Source organism: Ciconia boyciana, chromosome 4 (genome assembly GCF_034638445.1).
Source record: "Ciconia boyciana chromosome 4, ASM3463844v1, whole genome shotgun sequence".
NCBI classification, from domain to species: Eukaryota; Metazoa; Chordata; class Aves; order Ciconiiformes; family Ciconiidae; genus Ciconia; species Ciconia boyciana.
Genome location: NC_132937.1, coordinates 36,406,267 through 36,425,702, shown reverse-complemented (window position 1 = coordinate 36,425,702; position 19,436 = coordinate 36,406,267). Strand labels below are relative to the sequence as shown.

Here is a 19,436-nt window from a genome sequence, read left to right as displayed (position 1 = left end):
CTAAGACCAGTGCGGTTTTGGCAAGGATTATGTCTACACTTTTTCAACATACTGACTGCAAAAGCATGGAGGCAAGTGGGTGAGCTTTTTTTTTTTTGATTGGCACCTCATCAACAATCACCGGAAAATCCAATCTTTTCTTCACGGCTGTTTGGTAAATGCTTGTCCAAACTGTAATGACCTCACTCGAGAACTTGGTCAGGCCCCGAGCACCTGGAGGAACGTGCCCTTGACTGCCTAACTCGAGACTTTGTTTACGAAGAAAAAGAAGAGGGAGGCGAGATCGCTACCAGCAATAACCGTGGCACCGCCTGCCCCAAACGGAATCACCGGGCTCCTCAGAGCTACAGCGACTGTTTTGGGTTTGGTTTACCACGGCTACTAACGCCGTCAGGGCCTCCTCCAAATCGAGCGCAGGCGACGCCGCCGCGCACAGGCGAAGGGCGGGAAGCGCGCGGGCGCGCCGAGCCCTGCCTGCAGGGAGGCGCGCGGCCCCGCCCCTTCCCGCCCGCGCACGGCTCCCTGGGAAGCGCAGTCCTGCCCTCGGCAGCGCCCGGGCGGCCTCCCCAGTCGAGCCGCCCGCGGGAACTACGCGGCCCGCCACGCCCGCCGCTGGGGGCCGCCGAGAGCGTCCTGCCACCGCCCCGGCCCCGGCCCCGGCCCCGGCTCGGGGTGCTTCCTGTTGCCGCCGCGGAAGTGCGGGGCTGCCGGAGCGGAGTGAGGCGGTGCCGTGCCGCTGCCGCAGGTAGAGCAGTCGCGTCTGTTTGTGTGGCGCCAGCTGGCAGTGCCCTCAGGCCCGGCCACAGCGCGGGGCGGGAGGGGCGGCTCAGCGGGGGCGCGCTGCGGGGCCCTCGGGGCGGGGAGGCTCCACGGTCGCGGTGCGGCGGGTGTCGCTGCCTCACCCGCTCTGGCCGGAGCGCCGCCTGCAGTCCGGCTTGCTCAGCCCCCTGAGGGGGGCGGCGGGCCGGCCGAGCCGAGGCGCTGCCTTCTTTCGGGGCGGGCCGCTCCGCTCCGTCGCGCGGGCGGGCTCCGAGGCGCCTTGCCTGCTGCCGAGGGCGCTGGATCTGCGGGGAGGAGGGGGCCAGGGCAGGAGCGGCTCGGGCCGCAGAAACTGACCGGTGACGCCGTGTCTGGTTCGAGTGTTACGTGGGAAAACGAACAAAACGTCAAAGTGTTGTCTGATGTACAGAAACGACGTGAAAGCTTTTCGGGCGATTCATAAGTCAGGGGAAACCTTACGTAGGTTTTAACAGGCCCGGGGACCCAGTAACTTTAAAATGTTAAATATTTAAGTTAATTCCTAAGGTGATAACTTAACGTTGTTATAACTATTTCTTTACACTCTCCACAAAAAAAATCTATAGACAAATAATAGATGCTTTATCTGTCAAAGATAAGTCAAATCAATGTTCCGTTTCTTCTTAATTCTACTTAAATTTATCATCTGGCAGTGACCACATACCCATTGGTTCAGTCTGAGGCACACAGAAGCTCAACAGTGGTGCAAGCTTATATATTCAAGGGGGTTTTTTTCCCAAAAAGTTATTAACTTACATTGCTTATACAGTTTTAATCATCTTCAACCAATACAGTTGTAGGAGAGTATGTACAAGCTAACTGGTGGCAAGCTGTCCCAGTTTTAAGGAGCTCTGAAAGTATGCTACTAACTCTTAGGACCAGCATAGCATTCTTCAGTCCCTTCTGATGGAGGACTCACTGTCCCAAAAGAGGAATCGAGGAATTCTTCTGTCCTGCTTTGAAGTCCTTGTCTTTCAGTGTAGACCCTGCTTATTTCTCACAATTTACATGTGCACAGCCTGCAGTTTACTTGAGATTTATATCTTGAGCTTTATTCATCCATTCATCTGCTCAGAATTTAAGAGAAGACCAGGTCACACCAACTAGCACTTTTAAAAATAATTTTCCTTATTTGAACTAAATACTTTCATTAGTGGATTCTTGCATTTCAACCATGAGTTTGAGGTGGGGTTGTAGGAGTAGTGACTTTAAATAAGAAATGAAACAAAATGTGTCCACAGTTTAAATAGTCACAGTTTTATTTGTGTAGTCTAATTGACTGGAAGCTATCCTTTTAAGAACCACTAGAAATCTCAAAGAAAACTGCTGTTGCACGTAAGCACAAGAATAGCTTTTGGTGGCAAAATTCCTACCAAAATAATTTAAGACTGCAGTGTAATTAAACAGGTTGAAAAGTAACAAGTTGTAGGTGACTAAGTTCTGTGATCATTTATTTTAAGGTGCATGACTTCCAAATTAAGAGTTCTGGCTTCGTCTCTGATGGCTGGTCCACTGGGTCTCCTATGCTGGGAAATTGTTACAGAACCACTGCTAATGTCTGTGCAGCAACTTCAGCTTTAGTAACGTGGAGCATAAACAGCTCTGAGAGCTCCAGCTGCTGTTTTTCCAGCATCATGTCCAACTGCACTGGTAGCCATGATGGCATGGTAGAGGCTGTGGTGGTAGTGCCCCTCTCTACCTTCCTCACCCTGCCCTCTATGGAAGGTTCTCTGATAAACAGCAGTCCTACAAACCAGCTAAGCGCAGTCTGTGCTCATGGGATGACTAGGATGACTGACTAAATGAACACAGTTTTGTTCCTGCTATGGGGTAAACCTGTTTGGTAACCCTCTTACTTGGCCTGGGCTGTAACTCTGAACGATCTATTAAGATGGGTGTCTCATCTTAAAGCATTGACACACACATCTGTAGCCGAGCTATAAACTACCATTGTTAGATTCACAGTGCAAGCAAACTAATATGCATTTGTCATCCAGTACAAAGAAGATCAGGCCACGGCACAGCCACCAGGCTAGAATGAGGTTTCTAAATCTGCTGGGTCCTTGTCTTCAATCCTTGAAGCTTTTCAGACTTGGTAACCAGGAGAGAGAGAGAGAACCTGAAGGCAGTGAAAGGAGAAACCCATAGGGGCAAGCCAGTCAGGACTAAAGAAGGTTTAGCCCAGTTTAGATTACCATCTGAAAGTCATGTGGAGTGTAGCCCGGAGTGAGACTAGGAAAATTATCTTGTGTACCCCTAGGTATTGCTGCACAGTTTATGACCAGCAGCAGAAAACCTGGATTATTAAATTCTCATCCACTTGTTCCCTTTTGCTGCCCTGCTGATGTAGTGCTTCAGATGTTTGTAGGAGAATTATAAATAGGGCAAGAGGGCATACTAAGACAGCTTCACCACAGGCAACCAGTGATATTATACCCTGAAAAGAAAAGGGACAACAGGATTCAAAGTCTGTGCAGACTTTTGACTGTTGAAAGATACCTTGACATTAATGGTGTTCGAACGTGAAGGTGATTAGATATTAATGATGATTAGGACTGTGTTGATAACATGTGATTGGAAAAAAATAATTGCTGTTTTAAGCCCTTGCCCAGAAGAGAATCCCAAACTTATTTTAGCATGCTAAAAGTTTGGACAGATTTTTTATATCAGGAAGAGTAGTTCAAATTTTCCTTCTAGTTGTAGCCATTCCTTTGTAAGTGAAAGGAGGACAACTGAGTGTGCTTAAGGCAGTGAACAACAGTTCTTAAAAGACGCTAGTGTCAACATTCCTTCAAATTTTTGGAGTTTTTGGTACTACAAAGGTATGTCAAGAATATTTTTCCTTTATCATGGCTGTTGTGGAAGATCTACCTTCTTATCTTAATAACTATGCTAGATACAGCCATGAAAATTTAGGGAGGCTTTTTCAACAGCACTTAAAGCGGACTTTCATGGGGGGGTAGCAAAGCCAGAGTATCTCCTCCTGGAGTCAAATGCTTGGAGGACTAAGTAGCAGGTATCTGTTACATGATAGGTTAGGAGTTTCACAAGCAAAACCAAACACTTTCCTCACCAAAGCTGAGTTGGAAAGGAAGAGTGATGTGGGTGGAGAGAAAACATTCTTACAGCCTTTACCCCTCAGCAGCAACGCAGTATGCTGCAGGAGAAAACATAAAATTTCTTGCTTTGTTCCCCCCTTATCAATAAGATTTTTATTGTGGAAGAATGCAGTTAGCACTCTCTCTGATCTTCATCTCTGCTGTCACTAGTAGAAGTTAAGAGAGGAGAGACATGATGTTTGTGGCAGAGGAGGACAGAAAGCAGGTCCCTGCAGGTGAAAGAAGAGAGCTTGCAGGAGAGTAGAATGGTGACAAGCAAAGGGCAGAGGACCTGGAGAGACAAGAAGGATTTTTAGGAGAGAACATAGGGTGCAATATGTTGAGGAGAAAATCCCTATTTCTCATTCATTACCAAATATGTTACAAAGTGAACCTAGTATCTGCGCAGATAAGTAAACACACAAACCTGTGTTTAAAAGGACAGAAGTTGCAAAGTGGAAATATTCAAAGGTTGGAGTCTTAAATTTAGCTAAGTTTAATGAAAAATGAAGTTCCCTGGGCAGTCTTGGTTGTCTTGGTTGTCTAACATATGAGTTATGGTATTGATTAGAAATACTTAGTTATCCGATCATTATTTTTCTCAAGCTGGACAGTTCTCAGAATATGAAACGTTTTGTTAGAGCAGCAAAGTGATAGAGTTCAGTTCACTTTTGCATGAGACTGATCTGCCTTATTTGCTGCTCAGCAAACTGTAACTGTTCCTCTTGGACGTTTTTTGCAGTGCTTAGTACGAATCACAGCTAAGTTTTACATAAAAGTTAATTTCTCTTCACAACACATCTATGAGCTAAGGCAAGTATTAGCATTATCCTTATTCTAAGGATAGGGAATAAAGCATAGGAGGAAAATCCACTAATTTTGAATGCTCAGTCTGAGAGTTACTTGGTTGTTTTCAAAATATTTAACATCATTCAGTGGTGCACAGCACAAATGCTCTTTCTTTTGGAGCATTACACGAAGTAGGTTCTAAGCAGGAGAAAAATGGGGAGCGTACTGTCAGAAGTAGGTGGTACCTCAGGCCATGGTTTTAGTTATGCTTCCAGCAGTATTGCCTTCTTTGTTCCAGAAACCATGCCCGTGTCTCTTCAACTGGACAGTGAAACTGCTGGTTCTGCAGAACTACAGCCCAGACAACCCTAAACCAGACCCAAAACAATTATCTTCCTCTTTAGATTTATTTTTTTAGGCAGATCTATTTCCCAGTCCTGTTCATTCCACCAAGACAAGAAAGAAGACAAATAGCTGTGCCACCACAAATAGTGGGAGGAAAGACTCTGAGAATGAGCAGTGGGGAAGAGCGATGCCTTTAACTCATAGCACTGCTGAAGACAAAGTACCATGAATTCATATCACCAATCCAGGTACACTACAGCTAGCAGGAACCTCTTTCCCACTGGCATGAAAATCCAGTTTGACAACAGATGAGTCAGGTATCCTTAAAACAGCCTTCTCCATTTCCAAGCAGCCATATGTTAATTCCCAGAGATCCATAGTAATTCTCTGAATGCAACAGTGGGCTTATGGAAACTGTAACCATGATGTATCATAAAATATGCAAACAGAATGAGATTTGTCAAGCAACTTTGGCTTTTGACATTAATTCTTTGTGTTTGACATGCCAGTCCTGATTATAGGCTTTTAAGACCTTACAGAGAATACTGCATATAATATCACAGGTTTTTAAAAGAAACCTTTAGAATGAGGTGAACATAGATCAGATACCCAGTATAAAAAAATTTTTAGATAACTAAGACACTAGGAAAGTAAGCAGTTGAGAAGAGGTTATTGTAATGGAGAATGTCAGGCAGTATGTTCAGATAGCACAACTGGCTCCATCCCATGTATTAAAAATGTTTATTGAGAATGCAGTCCAGCCAAAAGGGGTAGAAATTAGATAAAGGAGAGGTTAATCAGGTTCATTCTTCTTCATTTTGATCTTCTGCTTAACAATTTTCTTTTAAGCTGTACTGGCTCCAGCTGCAGCTTTTACCTATATGATAGCTGCATCTATTTGTAAAGTAATCAGTTTGCTGGTCATAAGCTTCACCTATCTGTTCTCAACTATAAGCACTTAAAAAAACTGTCTTTGCCAATCCAGCTTTTAAGTAGACCCTAAAAAGTCAGTAAGCAACAACTCCGTAAGCCCCAAATTGTGCTTTCAAGCCCCACTTAGCATATGCTATGTTTTGGAAGGATTATATTTCTTCATGGAATACTATAAAATGTTCTGGGTTCTTTATTTATAGCTATGGTGTGGAGAAAATTAAACTGGTGATCAATGTTGTCTGCATTTGTCAGATTGAATTGTAAAGTACAAATACATTATTTACAACAGGTTTTAAGGAAGGGATGTGTTCAAAGCAGTATCTTAAATTAGCATTTAAGGTCTGCTTAATCTGCACCATAAACCAGGTCCTGTGGAAGGAAGGGATTTCAGTACAGCAGTCTTCTGGAAAATTCTGGCTAAAAACACTTCTGAGTATTTGGGGTTTGAATTTATTTTGAATTTCAGTTCAGCCATTAGGAATTTAAATTTTCATCTGCATTTTTGAGTTTAAATCACACTTTGGATTTAGCCACAGAGTGTTGCAAAATGCAGAACAAGGGATCTGTTTTTAAGACCTAGGTGTATCTATTCAGAAAAAGCATGCAGGATATTAAGGTGAAAAAGAGAAAAGAATGGAATAAAAGAAGATAATACGTTACCAGTCTTCTACCTGGGACCACTGGTGAGGTCTTAGAAAGAAAGAGGCTGTAGACTCCAGAGGTGACAATTAAAAGAAAAAAATAAAAGCCCATGAAAGCTGCTGCCTTAAGGTGTGGTCAGAAGGATGCAAGAAGTGTTTTGTAATGGGAATGGCAGAGGAGTAGGTGGATATCTGTAGCAGTGTGTGAAATCTCTGGGGCCTGTAGTTTTGTTTCAGAAGTATTTGGCTGCTGGAGGAAGCTGATGTGCACTGGGGTGAATTTAACAGTGGGAGGGTACAGGGTGTAAAAGGAATGGAATGTACTGTGGAATCAGTAGGGAGGAAGGTGACCTAGAGCTATAGAAAAATAAGGGAAATCAATAGGAAAGAAATGAACAAGAGGGGAGCTATTAACATGGTTTGGAAAGGAACAGAGTGCCACATGAAAGGTAATAAAAATATTGCTGTGAACTAAGAAATCTCTTTGTAAACAGTGCTTAGTAAAGGCAAGTTTGGAAAGCAGTTTTGACAGTGTAGAGGAGAGACAGAAAACAGAGAGGAAATGAGGAGCAGGAATTCAAAAGCTGAGCTTCACTAGAGGAGCTGAGAAGGATGAGAGCAAGTAAGACGTTCAGTTGAGGCCAAAGAACCAGCAGCAATGATGTGGAAGGGAAGGACTTTAGGGTAAAGAATCTGAACTGATGGTTTATAGAAGGGCTAGAGTGGCCGAATAGAGGAAGCAGCAAGTTAAGGTAGGTAAGAGAAGCCCCATCTTGGAAAGGCTTTGGAAAGAGGAGAGTGACAGCAAAAATGAAGTGCAAGAGAAAGAGGATGCTATCACGGAGTGCAAATAAGGCTCTTAAGATTGCCTGGATTATTGTCACGGATCGCTTATTATGTCCTCTCAAAGAGCTAAAATGAACAAGAGAAGATCATGCCTTTAAACTTAGTAACTTCATTCAAATCTCATCATAGATGCTGATACTAGGAGGAAACTGGCACCACTGCCAGGTGAAATGGCCTTCACCTATGCACTATTTATCCCCTCCTTTGCACAAGCACGCAAGCATGTGCAGCCAGACAACAAGCTCCAAGCTCAACACTGATTTGGATTTAAAGCAAGAGAAAGAACGGTTAATTTTCATCTTGATCAGTCTTCCCAGTCCTGTTTAGTGTGGGATCACACAAATGCCCTTGAGCTGTCAAGGGCAGGACTAGTGCTTTCAGTAGCATTTCCATGAACTGGAGCCTCCAGTGGTCCCCGCCCCTTGAGAGCAGAGAGCCATTACCTGTGCTCAGCACACTGGGGGCAGGGACGGAAAGAGGGAGGCGGGTGCTTGTACTCTAAAATGCACTTCCTCAACAGGTTGAGCCAGTCTTAGTCAGTGCTTCTGCAGTCCCCCCCCCCTACTCCTTCAGTGTTCTCCCACTCCTCCTTTAGCAATTGTTTGAACCCCAGAGAGTCGAAGTGGTTGAAAACTGCTGACTTTCCTTCCTTTTTCATCCTCTCCTTCAGATTCTTTGGGGTTTTTCTGCTGGAGGCATTACCAGGATGAGCTAATAATGCAAGAGAACTGGTGACATGCAGCTAGGAAGGGATAGAGCCATGTCAGTGCTTAACTTAGGTTGATGTAATTTCTGGGATTGGGCCTTTACAGTGTATTTCCATGAGGATGCAGAAGGATGATACACACCTTGTTCTTTCTGTCTTACCTTCCTGCATCACCACCCCAGGTTTTAAACATCCAGTGCCATCTTTCCTTATCTTGTGCCGGCTCTGGTTCTCATCTGTCTTTCCTGTCTAATGTTCTAAAGCATCAGGAAACAGCCCTCTGAAAGAGCAGATAATTCTACAATTTTTGTTTGAAGAAGGAGTCCTGGCTGAGGAATTCTTCAGGAGGTAGCAGGGATGAGAGCTGTTAAAGCCATTACATTTGTTCAGCTGCACACGAGACCGCAGCAAGTCCCATGTGAGGACTGTAATTCAGACTAAGTAGAATTCCATTAGCTTAAAAGCGATCTGCTCCCCATTGTTTGGCCAGGAGTGCTCTGACTGTGTGTAATACATTATTATTAATGCATTATTAAGCCATTCATTGCCTTTAATTCAAAGAGCCTGGACACAGTAGACTGCAATAATCCGATCTTTATTCTGGGAAATACACTGGAAAACTGCATATGTGTCTGCTGCAAAGTTTGAAGTAATTTAGTGAAACAATAGTCTCTAGTAACTATGATAAACTGTTCTCAGCTGTACTGTTACAAATTGGAAATACAGCTCCTTTAAAAATCACACTGGTCTTACAGTGGATGCAGTAAGAAAAGGAGTCCCATACTTTGAAAGCAGGAAGATAAGACCTACATACGAATATACTTAACGTTAATTTGCACATGGTGGACTTGATTCTTAGCTGTGGTAGCTCAAAGGAAATTCAGATTCCGAGCCCCACTTTTTACAAACCTGTTTCAGTGCCTGTATAAGCAACAGCATCCATCATATTCCTTTAATTTATATTGCCTGTTGTGGTGCTAAAAGAGGTTCAGAGCACAATTGTACATTGACCACTTTACTTAAATGGATAATGTGTTGTAAAAAATACTGTCCCCACTGTACTTGCACCGTGCTGTTTGCATTATGGAATGAGAATTCCCAAGTGGCAAGTTGAAGGGATTTTCGGGTGATTTTCACCCCAGGAGCTTCTGAAGCTGTGGGACTCTGCCAGTGCTAAATTAGTAGCAGGGACACAGTTTTACTAAACTGCAGTTGTCTCGTTTCCTTTTTTTTTTTAGGTCAGAATAACTGACGGAATCTAGAAGGAGGCACATTCACCAAATATGGAAGAGGATACCAAACCTCTCTTGGTTCCTGTGGGAGGCGATGAAAGCCATTATGGCATCATGAATATACAGTTCAATCCAGAAGATTTTAAGTGCAAAAGGTATGAGAAAGACTGAACCTACAGAATGATTACATAGCAATGAGTTGTTTAATCTTTGCTTTTAGCATCGCAGCAGAATCCTACAAAGACAGAAGACTTAACATTTGGAAACCAGGATCTGAGTACAAACTGTTCCTACTTTGTCTCTGTATGATGTTATTTCCAAGCACCAGGTGAACAGATGTTCATATTGTGTTTTGTTTATAAGGGTAAGACTTTTCTATTGACATCACTTCAGCGAGAGTGCTCCAATAAGAACTTGGCATGTGGCTTTTACAGTGCTCTTCAAACACCGAATAGCGTGTGTATACTGAAGCATGATGTTTTTTATTTAGCACAACAAACTGAAATGTTGAGGTTAGGTAAGAAAGCTTGCCAGATGGTGTAGATAAATGGCTGTCGGTATGTGTAAATGGCTCTGTATGCTCTCTGCAGGTGATGCTGGAAAAATGCATCATTTGCTAGTACTGAGGGAATTAAGCAACCTTTACTGCCTTTGAGAAAAAAGCTGTAGTATTTTTTGAGATTGAGCAAATATGAAAAATTCGGCAGCCCAGCCTTTTTGCCATGCCTGTGAAAACAATGCATATCTAGCTAAGTGGTTGTTTTGCATGTTTTCTTAGGAGTTTAACAGCTCTGTTTCCCGAAAGAATCAGAGTGGGAGACTTCCTCTGCTGTTGCAGTTAAGATTTCTGTGAGCTGGTCCTGGAACCAAAACCGAGATCGGAGTGGGAACTAACCTTCTAATACTAGCTGGAGGCGGCAATTCTGCTTTTTTAGACAAAGGAATGGGACTGTGCTACCTCTTGGACTCGATTCATGACTTTTTTGCCATTTGCATCCAGCATCGTATTTCAGTAGAGCAGTTTTCCTGAAGGAACTGAAGATGGCACTGTTGTATACAATATCTTCTTGTTGGGGCCCACTTCAGCAAAAAGAAGAGTTCTTAATGATAGTGTTTTGCTGCTGTCCCAGCCTGCAACTTTGGAAAGCCGTGAGAGCCTGCTCGCATGTTAGCCAGGGACTAAACAATCTGTTTTTTCTCTGCGAGCAAAGGAAGGAGGATAAGGGTCTGAGTGAACCCGGGGGAACAAACGGAGCACAGGTGTAGAAGCATACAGAATTGTATATATAAAGATTAGGAAACAGTAGAGTACTTTCAGGTGGGAAAAGGAAAGTGCGAAATGAATTCTTGCTTTATGTTCTTTCTGAGGAGTGTCTGAGGCCCTCCTGGCATAAGACGGCTGCTCATTTATATGGCTTTTGGGAGCTCCTTGTGTTGGGGGAAGTCTATGTGTTGTGTTTGAGGAGCAATGGGTTTCAGGTGGTATAGTGATGCAGGAGTAACGAGAGAAGTTTACACCTTTGTGATATATCGAAATGCCAAGATCCACTTTTTGAAAGTGACGTTAGGTATAGCTTCCTCATTGTGTGTTTTTTTCTTGTGATTTCTTAAGTTTGTAGACTCAGCTTCATAAAAGGTCATAGCATGTAGCATTTGGTTCCCTCCCCAAAAGTGGAAGCGTGTACTTGGATTGTGTTCCCACCTCCACAGCCTCCAGCTTTGCAGATCCATCCTCTTTGTCTTTATTGCTCCTCTCTTGAGTTCTTTCTCCCATTTTCTACAACCTAGTGTTTTGCCTTCCAAGCATGCAGAGGCACAAAGATGAAGGGCATGAGCCCTGAGGTATCAGGAAAGCATGGAAATCGTAATGGGACCAAACAAAGCTGAACTCCGTCTCTGCATATTAGAAAATGCAGTGCCATCTTTAGAAGAAGGGATGAGGAAGAACAGGCCATCAGGGTCTACCTCAGGCATGGTCAGAGCAGTGGGTGTTTGAAGGGCTTCTTCATTAGAGCTTTAGGGAGTAGCAGCTCCAGGGAGAGAGGTTTATCATGCATAAAAGTATCAAACAGTGCAAGTGCAATAGTATGTGCTTTGCTCTGCTCAGTTCGCTCCTTTTTTTAACGCACTATTCAGAAACCTGATCAGATGTTGGTGGGTGGTCATTTTGCTTTGATTGAGATAGCTCTTGAAGTGTTTTGCTTATAATCACTGTTTGTCTTTCTTGGTGGTGTTCTGCTCTTTTGTTTGGGTTGTTTGAGATTTGATGGCATTTACATAGTTATTTGGTTTTCTTAACAGCTTGGAGGATTTGGGATTTTTGAAAGGTATGCTTTTCAGTGTTTACATAAGAACAATAAGTTAATTGTTTTTCAGAGTTGTAAATTATTTTGTCTAGTATTTTTTTGCTAATTTGGGGAAAATATAAAGCCACTTTTAATCCTCCTAAAGAGGATGTTATTGTTCTTCACAATGACCCGAATTACCCTGTATTAGGTGTGTTTTGTCCATTTTGTAGGTCCCTTTAAAAACCAGAATGTCATTGCTGCCATGGCTTATTGATGATTATGGCATGCAAGAGAGGGAGCTTCTTTTTTTCTTCTGACTGCTCTTTAAATCTGTTAGTTGTCAACAGATACTGCAGTTGTCTTCGGGAATACTTGAACCTTCAAAGAAACAAATGATGTTTTGTGTTAGTTGTTTTGCATATGAAAAAACTTGACAGTGCCCCCTGCTAAAGGGAGATCAAGCCTTCTTCCTTTTCCTATTCTTTTTGAAGTCCCGTAGTGTTCTCACACAATGTAGGAGAGATCAGTAGGTGAAATTAAGCAGTTTTAAGTTAAACAGCGCCTGTAGATTGGCATTCAGAGAAGCCTTTTTAATGCAAAAGTGGTTGGTTCTCCTTTGTTTTCAAAGTTCTTTTAACTTAGAAAAAGGTAAACGATGGTCGGGACTAACCTGTGCAAAACTACTGTTTCTGCATTCATCATGCTTTTACCGCTCCACACCCATGTTGTCTTTTTACTCCATTGTCTGCTTTTCATTTTTCTGTGTTGCTAACATTTTTACTAATTCCGAATATTCCTACTTCCTAACTGGGAAGTATGAGAACCTTCTTAATTAAGCACTTTCGTACTTCTTTGTAAGAGAAGAGTAGAATACCTTTGCCTTTGACACAGAAGAGGGAGCAGTGCTTGAAATGTGGTGTGGTAAGGCTTGTGAGTCTTTATCTGTTGAAATGGGTATCCTGTGAGCAACAGGGGCGACAGTATTGTGCTCTGAAAGGTTATTTTGGTTCTGCATCCAGCATTTTAAGATACTTGTGTCATCATGCTGTAATCATTATGATGACAGTGGTGATATGAATGTGGAAAAAGTTTAAATAAAATGTATTGCCAAGAGAATAAAGATCTTATAGGATAAACTGTAAGCATACTATTTACAATGCTTATGTAAATTCAGACAGCTTAGAAAGTAAAAATCAAGTCAGTCGTGGAATTCTTTGGAATAGGTTTCCTTAAGAGAAGTGCACTGACATCCGTAATGTTCCTATCCAGATAGGCAGTTCCTGATTAAGAAATAGCAACCTATGAGTATAGTCTTATTATTGCTTTTTCTCCTTACTTAAATTTATTCACTATCCTGGAAATTATACTCCTTAGTTTCTCTTGTGCCATATACAGCATTCCTATAATAATTTGGTGACTCAGTAAAACAATAAAGCCATAGGAATTTACTAGCTTTTTTTCTGTATAATAGTCCTATCACATACCTGAACAGTAACTGATTGATGTGAGGTGTCAAAGAAATCTGTGCAATAAGCTAAAGTGGCTCCTCATTGCCTTTTTGGAGGAGAGGAAATAAATTGTTTAGCATTCTGTAAAGAGGGTTTTTTTTTTTTCATATTTATTTAAATATGAAAAGTTGGTCTAATGTGAAGTCATTAATACCATCATGTAGAGCCAAAACACACACTGATACAAAAAATTATATTATATTGTAACAGCTGAATACTCAGAACACTACTTTTGATCAGATGTCCAGAACTAGTTACTTTCTGTTTAAGAATATTTCAGCAAAGGTACTCAGAAAACAGTATTATTTAGTTTAAAACTTATTGAGATAGGTATTTGCCCTACTGCTTCATTGCTCTGCAAGATGTAGTACATTGCTGAAAATATGCAGAAAAAAGATGTAGCACCCTTATGAATGCTAGCAGTTGCAAGATTGTATGTAGTTTGCCAAACAAATTTTCCTATTGTGCTGTTCCCCCTAGCCCTCCAAATCCAACACTTGAACTTTGCCTAGCACAATATTTGAAACAACTTTAATCATGAGCATCTCTTTTTGTTTTCTTTGCTTGCAAAAATTGCTACCCAAGTTAATAATGTGAGGAAGTTTGGACAGAAGCCCTCTTCTCTCTTTTCCTGGACCAGCACTAGAACTCTTATTAACTGTCCCTTTGTGTGAGTGAGAAATAAGTAGCAGATGAGTGTAGCTGCATGTTTTCTGGGAATGGGAATGGTTTCTGAAGTACATATGCAAGGTGTAGTGTATGGGAGGCATGAACCTCCTGCATGAGATCCTGCATCTTGTCCATACACGTTCTGCTGTGGAAAACAGCTGCATTTTACTGGTGTGTTTGTCCTGGTAAAAAGAGCATTGTTTTTCAGGCTAGGTATTGAAATATAAATTGCAATTGTGTTTTTTAGTATGGGTATATAAATTTATTGGACACCATAATCTATCTCAATGCATGGAAATTGTCTGCACTGTTTTGCATTAATAGTCGCACCCTTTAGTCACGTAACCTCTCCTCTTCCCCCAGGTCACATTGTCCCACATCCTTTTCGTAACCATTTTGCCACATGAGAGATATAATAATGATTGCCTGTATAAATTGGAAAGTTTTCTAGGTATCTGTTGCAGCTGCTGCTGCTTGCATGTACAGAGTGCTTGTCTGCTAGACTTAAGGTCCCTAAAGAGAGTTTTCCAAAATACATCACGGATTATATCCTACCTGCTTTGGGCTTTGAAAATATCAGTCTTTGAGAACTTCTTTGAGTCTTTGAGAGCTTCTCAGACTTCTATCTGAGTATGCCCTACAACCAGTCTTCGATCTGGGTGTAGCTGGGGGTTGGGAAATGATCTTGATCCTAGACGGAGTGCTACCCTCTCCTAGTGGAGATCAGGGAAAAAGGTTGCATCCCAGCATAGCTTCCAGGTCAGACTGGTGTTTTCAGAGAGATCTCTAACAACGACAAAACTGATGGGTGGACAGTCTATTTTAGCATAGTCACTTCCTCATTAAGACTAGAGGTTCAGTTGTACCCTGAGAAAAAGAAAATTAATTGCTGCTTTATATCGTTTTTATTCGCAACAGATGTGCACCAGAAGGGATCAAGAGGGGAAGTAGCCCAAAAACTGGCAGCATTCAACATGTGCACTCCTCCAGGCAGGAAGCAGCAGCAACAAATATATAGAATTTCTTTGGGGTTGTTTAATTTTTTTTTCCTCACCCATATTCTGGATTCTGGATCATACCCTGCTGTTCTGTGCTGGACTATAAATTGCTTGTTCAATCCAGACTCTGTTCATAATACTGAAGAAAATGAAATATTCTCTAAAGAATTTCTTACCTTCAGACAGATATGTTTTTGCTACACGTGAAATTTTTCTTGATATTTGTTTGGTCATTGACTAACAACACTGCTTTCCCCATAAAATAGGATGTTAAATTCATGTTTTCTGTTATTTTAATTTTAAAATCATCCATGGCTTTAACTTGAATTGCTTCAAAAAATAATCTCCCATTGTCTTCCAGTCTGGAATAATTTTCTTTGACATCCATGTCAGCAGTTGTTGAACACCATTTTGAAGGAAATCTTTGCCACAGATCTGCTCGCTTTGAAACAAAATGCAGATTTTGTCTCAGTGTAATTTTTCCACAGTAGCAATGGAAGATTATGGGGATGTACTAATAATATTAACTGGAGATGGGGAAAGAGGTAGTCCTCATGAAGCTCTTCACGCTATGCAGCTGCTGTATAATTAGCAAAGCATGTACTTTTTGTGTTCTAAATATAATGTGTGTCAGTGATCCAAAAAGAAAACGACAGAGAGCTGACTGGCAGTGGGGAGGCATTTAAACATATTACATTTCCTGTTTTCATAACTACAGTCTTTATTTTACATGTCTTCTAATGAAATATTTTTTAGCAGTGTCCAATGACTAGATCAGCCCAATAAATTTTAAGCTAAAACAAGTGAAGTCCTTTAGAGCTGACTGTCCATGAGTATTTTTGTACATTACATACCTATGGAATTAGTTAGCCCTGTGTGTGTCTGACTTCAGTAATAAAGCTATTGCTTAAATTTTATTCCTGTTTAATTGCACTATCTCTCTTAATTGTTTATAAGAACACCACAGAAGTCCACACATGAAATGGGGATTTCCCCCTTCATGTCAAAGACATGGAAAAAAAGAGTCAATTGAGAATGTTTTAAAAATTGAAAGTGTGTTTACTTTCATTTCAGTAAGTGGGAAACGGCTTAGCAAATCTAAGCCATTTTTTCCGTGATGAAGGAAGATGTAAGAATTAATGATGTCTAAGATGAAGGAAAGAATGAATTTGTGGAGAAGGAAATTATTTTTCTCTGTTTTCCACTTTTGTCAGTTAGTTTTTATTAGTCCCATAAATACTTTTACCTGCTGTGTCCCCTTAAGCACACAGGAGTAAGGACCTACCTTAATCTCTTCCAAAGATGTAACAACCAGCTTCAGAGCTGTATTCCTTTTCTTCCTTCCAGATAAAAGGTGGTGCCATGGTGCAAATGCTTAATGATTCACTGGGAAAGAGAATGGGACGTTTGTCATTGTATTGAGAGCTAGGGCAGGAGGGGTTGACCACATTCCTTTGTAGTCTGAGCCAGAAGTGGGTATTGAAAAACAGTCAATTCAAATAGACTTTGCTCATATTACAGGAAAAATGGCATGTATTTATTGCTGATCAAATTTCTGCTCTTGGTAGCCTGAAACTTGTTGTGATCTGTACTTTTGTGAGTTCTGGTTTTGGGGTGGTTCTTGTTTCTGAGTGATTTAAACATCAGCCTGGAAGAAGATCAGAAAGCTGGTGAGATTGCTTTGGGAATTAAAAGCACTGGTGAGAGGGGGAAAAAAAAAACACCAAAACCCTGTATGAAGGCTTACAGGTCACCAGTATCCCCTCTCTTGTTTGAGAAATTAGCCTGTCAGTGCTAGGAGTGAATGTCTCATTTAGGCAATAGTATAGGATGCCTAGATGGAAGTAAATTACACTTGATTTAAAAAAAAAAATCTCTGCAATATCTTTATTAGGTTGCATATCTCTGGTAGTGCCCCTTGCATGAAGCTAGATTTATGTTGTGTTGTTAACTTTAGGAGCAGCTTTCACTCTGCTCAGTACCTACGTGTGTAGAGAAAAGCAGAGAAAACAAGGGGTGTATGGTGTGGTTGCTTTCTCCTTTAGTGGCTGTGACCATGCCTGGAGTCTAACTCAGCTGAGGAAGAGGGAAGGGAGACCACCTGTATACTCTACATCTCTGTATGAGAGATGTAGGACTTCTGTTGCTGACAGTCCTGTTCTCTGTGATTACCTGAATTAAATCTGAAGGGAAGTTGTGAAGTAGTTCAGAACTGCAAATGGACATCTGTTGTTCCATGTTCTGTGACAAATTCCATTCACGGTTGCATTGGCTTAAAAATACTATGAGCACATGGACTTATTTGAGCTTGGTTCCTTCCCCATTAAACACAATTTCATACAATGTTTTTGGCTAGATTAGTAGTTCCTAGCCTTTTTATAGATGGTCCTCGTTACCACCTCTCATTCCTCTCTTTTTCTCTGTCTTCTTTCTGCTTCTGCATTCTCATGCTATTTCTGCCTCTGTTCCTCATCACTAGTTCTAGCAACACTGGTTATAAGCACTAATAAGCTTGGCCAAACTTATTTAACATGTAGTTCTGGTGTGACTCATAGTTGAGAACTAGTAGACTGGATATTAGGTCTGAATTTTGATGTTAGGTTGTCCCGCAGAATCTGGGCAAGAGGCCATTTTAATATGAATGGTGTAAACATACGATTCTTTCATGGGTGGCAGCTTCCCTCATGGCAGCGATATTTTTGCATTTGCTGTGTGTCAGTGAATGACACGGTCAACCTGAGTGATGCTAAGCTGTTCTCTGAGTTGTAAGCTCTTCTGTTCTAGGGTTTTAAGGTTTTCCTTTTCTTCCTTTTTTTTCCCCTCCTTTAGACCGTTTCATGTGGAGCCAACAAACGTAGTCAGTGTGAACGATGACATGCAAAGAGTCACTGATGAAGCTTCAGCAATGAATAAGCGGATTCATTACTATAGCAGACTTGCGTCTCCTGCAGACAGGGCATTGGTAAGGCAAAAACAGGGCCAGATCAACTGAGTGGTCTCTGGCATGTTGGGTCTTCCACAGCCTAGGTTTATAAAAGACACACAAATAAAGGTAGAGGGAGAATTGCTCTGCAGCTTGCTTTGAAGTAAATATCTAGTGGCTGAGTACCTTAACAAGGTCTTGTGTTATCACAAGTTGTGATTGACTTCTTGTGCAATGCCTTCACCATGCAAAGAAAACATATAAACAGCTTGAATTTTCTAACAGTGGTCCAGGCTGCCTATATGTGTGTACTAATTTCTCCCATCTGTAAGGGGATTTAAGCAGTGGTCAGCTGCAATGGTTGAATTAGCATGATCTGTGCATAGTATGTTACAGACCTTTTGCAGAAGAAAAATCTATTTTTCTGCTATCTAGATAAAAATACTATCAGCTGTTCTTTTCCTGGGGAGAAAATTAATGTAGTCCAACTTTTTTTTTTTTTTTTTAAATGCACTTTTCATGGAAAGATTTTGTGATTTAGAACAGTTGGCTTGCTGCTTGCTGTATTTGGGACAATAGTTACTTTAATTTTACTAATAAGTCTTGGTTTTTATCAATTTTTTAGATTGCTCCTGATCATGTACTTCCAGCTCCTGATGAAATCTACGTGTACAGTCCATTAGGAACTGCTTTTAAAGTTGACAATTGCACAGATGGCTATGGTAAAAACTCCAGTATAGTGACAATGTATGTTAAGCACCTTGCCATTTATTAGCCAGAAAATGCATTATTATTGAATGTTCTATATTGTATGGATAACTATTGTAGCTAAGAGGATAGTATGAAGTAAGAGTGCTTCTTAAATTATTGACTGGATTTTTTTCTTTTCTTCCTAGATTTATGATATGGAATACAATGATGGGTACATCTATATTAAGTATCCCATGGGGAATAAAACAGGTAAAACTATGCAAAGTGTATGCATATGAAAATGTTTTTGGCAACATGGCTTGCTCTTCATTTTTCTGTAGTGTTATTGATAAAGTAAACAGTATTTCTCCCTCTTAACAGGCAGGCTTTACTTCTGGAATCATTCTCATCTTACTGATGGGCATTTTGACTCTCTATTGCTGCTACAGGGTTGTGGAATCACGGAAAATGATACGTAAGAAGTACAAAGCTTCGTTATGCAAATATTTCTGTTGAGTGTGAAATACAGAGATCTAATAGATTCTTAGTTTGTCTGTATCTTTACTCTATGTTAGACCTGACCTACAAATAAAAGCTGTTCCTTTGAATGTCTCCCTACTTTTGTAGTCTGGATCTAAGCTCTGTAAGCTAAATGTCTGTCTTCCCCTGCTAGATTATCCTTCAGTTCCTTGGGACCTAAGTATTACAGTGAAACCCAAACTCTTAGCAAGCAAGGTTTCAGATGTTCACTTACTAAGCGTTTGGGGACTTACGGAGTTAGAGGCTTCCCTTCTTCTCCATAACCACTGTCCAGTTCTCTACATGTATTTCTGATCATGTTCCGCAGTGGAACAGCATGGGCTGTAGCTGCATCCACTTGTGTTGTATGCCTGTACTACCCTAATACTTGCATATATTCTGTGTTGGAAGCAATCTGTGGACAATTGCCTCACTGACAGTGGTTCTACTTAG

General features: G+C 41.2%; 1 protein-coding gene across 2 annotated transcripts in view; it reads left to right on the top strand.

Moving 5' to 3' along the window:
- Positions 1 to 519: 519 nt before the first annotated feature.
- SLC38A9 (solute carrier family 38 member 9) overlaps positions 520 to 19,436 on the top strand; it is a 49,122-nt gene continuing 30,205 nt past the window's right edge. The window contains exons 1-6 of one of the 2 annotated variants that reach the window (XM_072860322.1): positions 520 to 745; positions 9,395 to 9,543; positions 17,681 to 17,813; positions 18,400 to 18,521; positions 18,671 to 18,734; positions 18,846 to 18,939. In XM_072860322.1, the coding sequence (XP_072716423.1) occupies positions 9,440 to 9,543; positions 17,681 to 17,813; positions 18,400 to 18,521; positions 18,671 to 18,734; positions 18,846 to 18,939 (517 nt within the window). In that variant the 5' untranslated portion in view covers positions 520 to 745; positions 9,395 to 9,439. Of the gene's footprint in view, positions 746 to 9,394; positions 9,544 to 17,680; positions 17,814 to 18,399; positions 18,522 to 18,670; positions 18,735 to 18,845; positions 18,940 to 19,436 lie in introns of those variants that run through there. The other variant, XM_072860323.1, reaches the window with a different exon arrangement.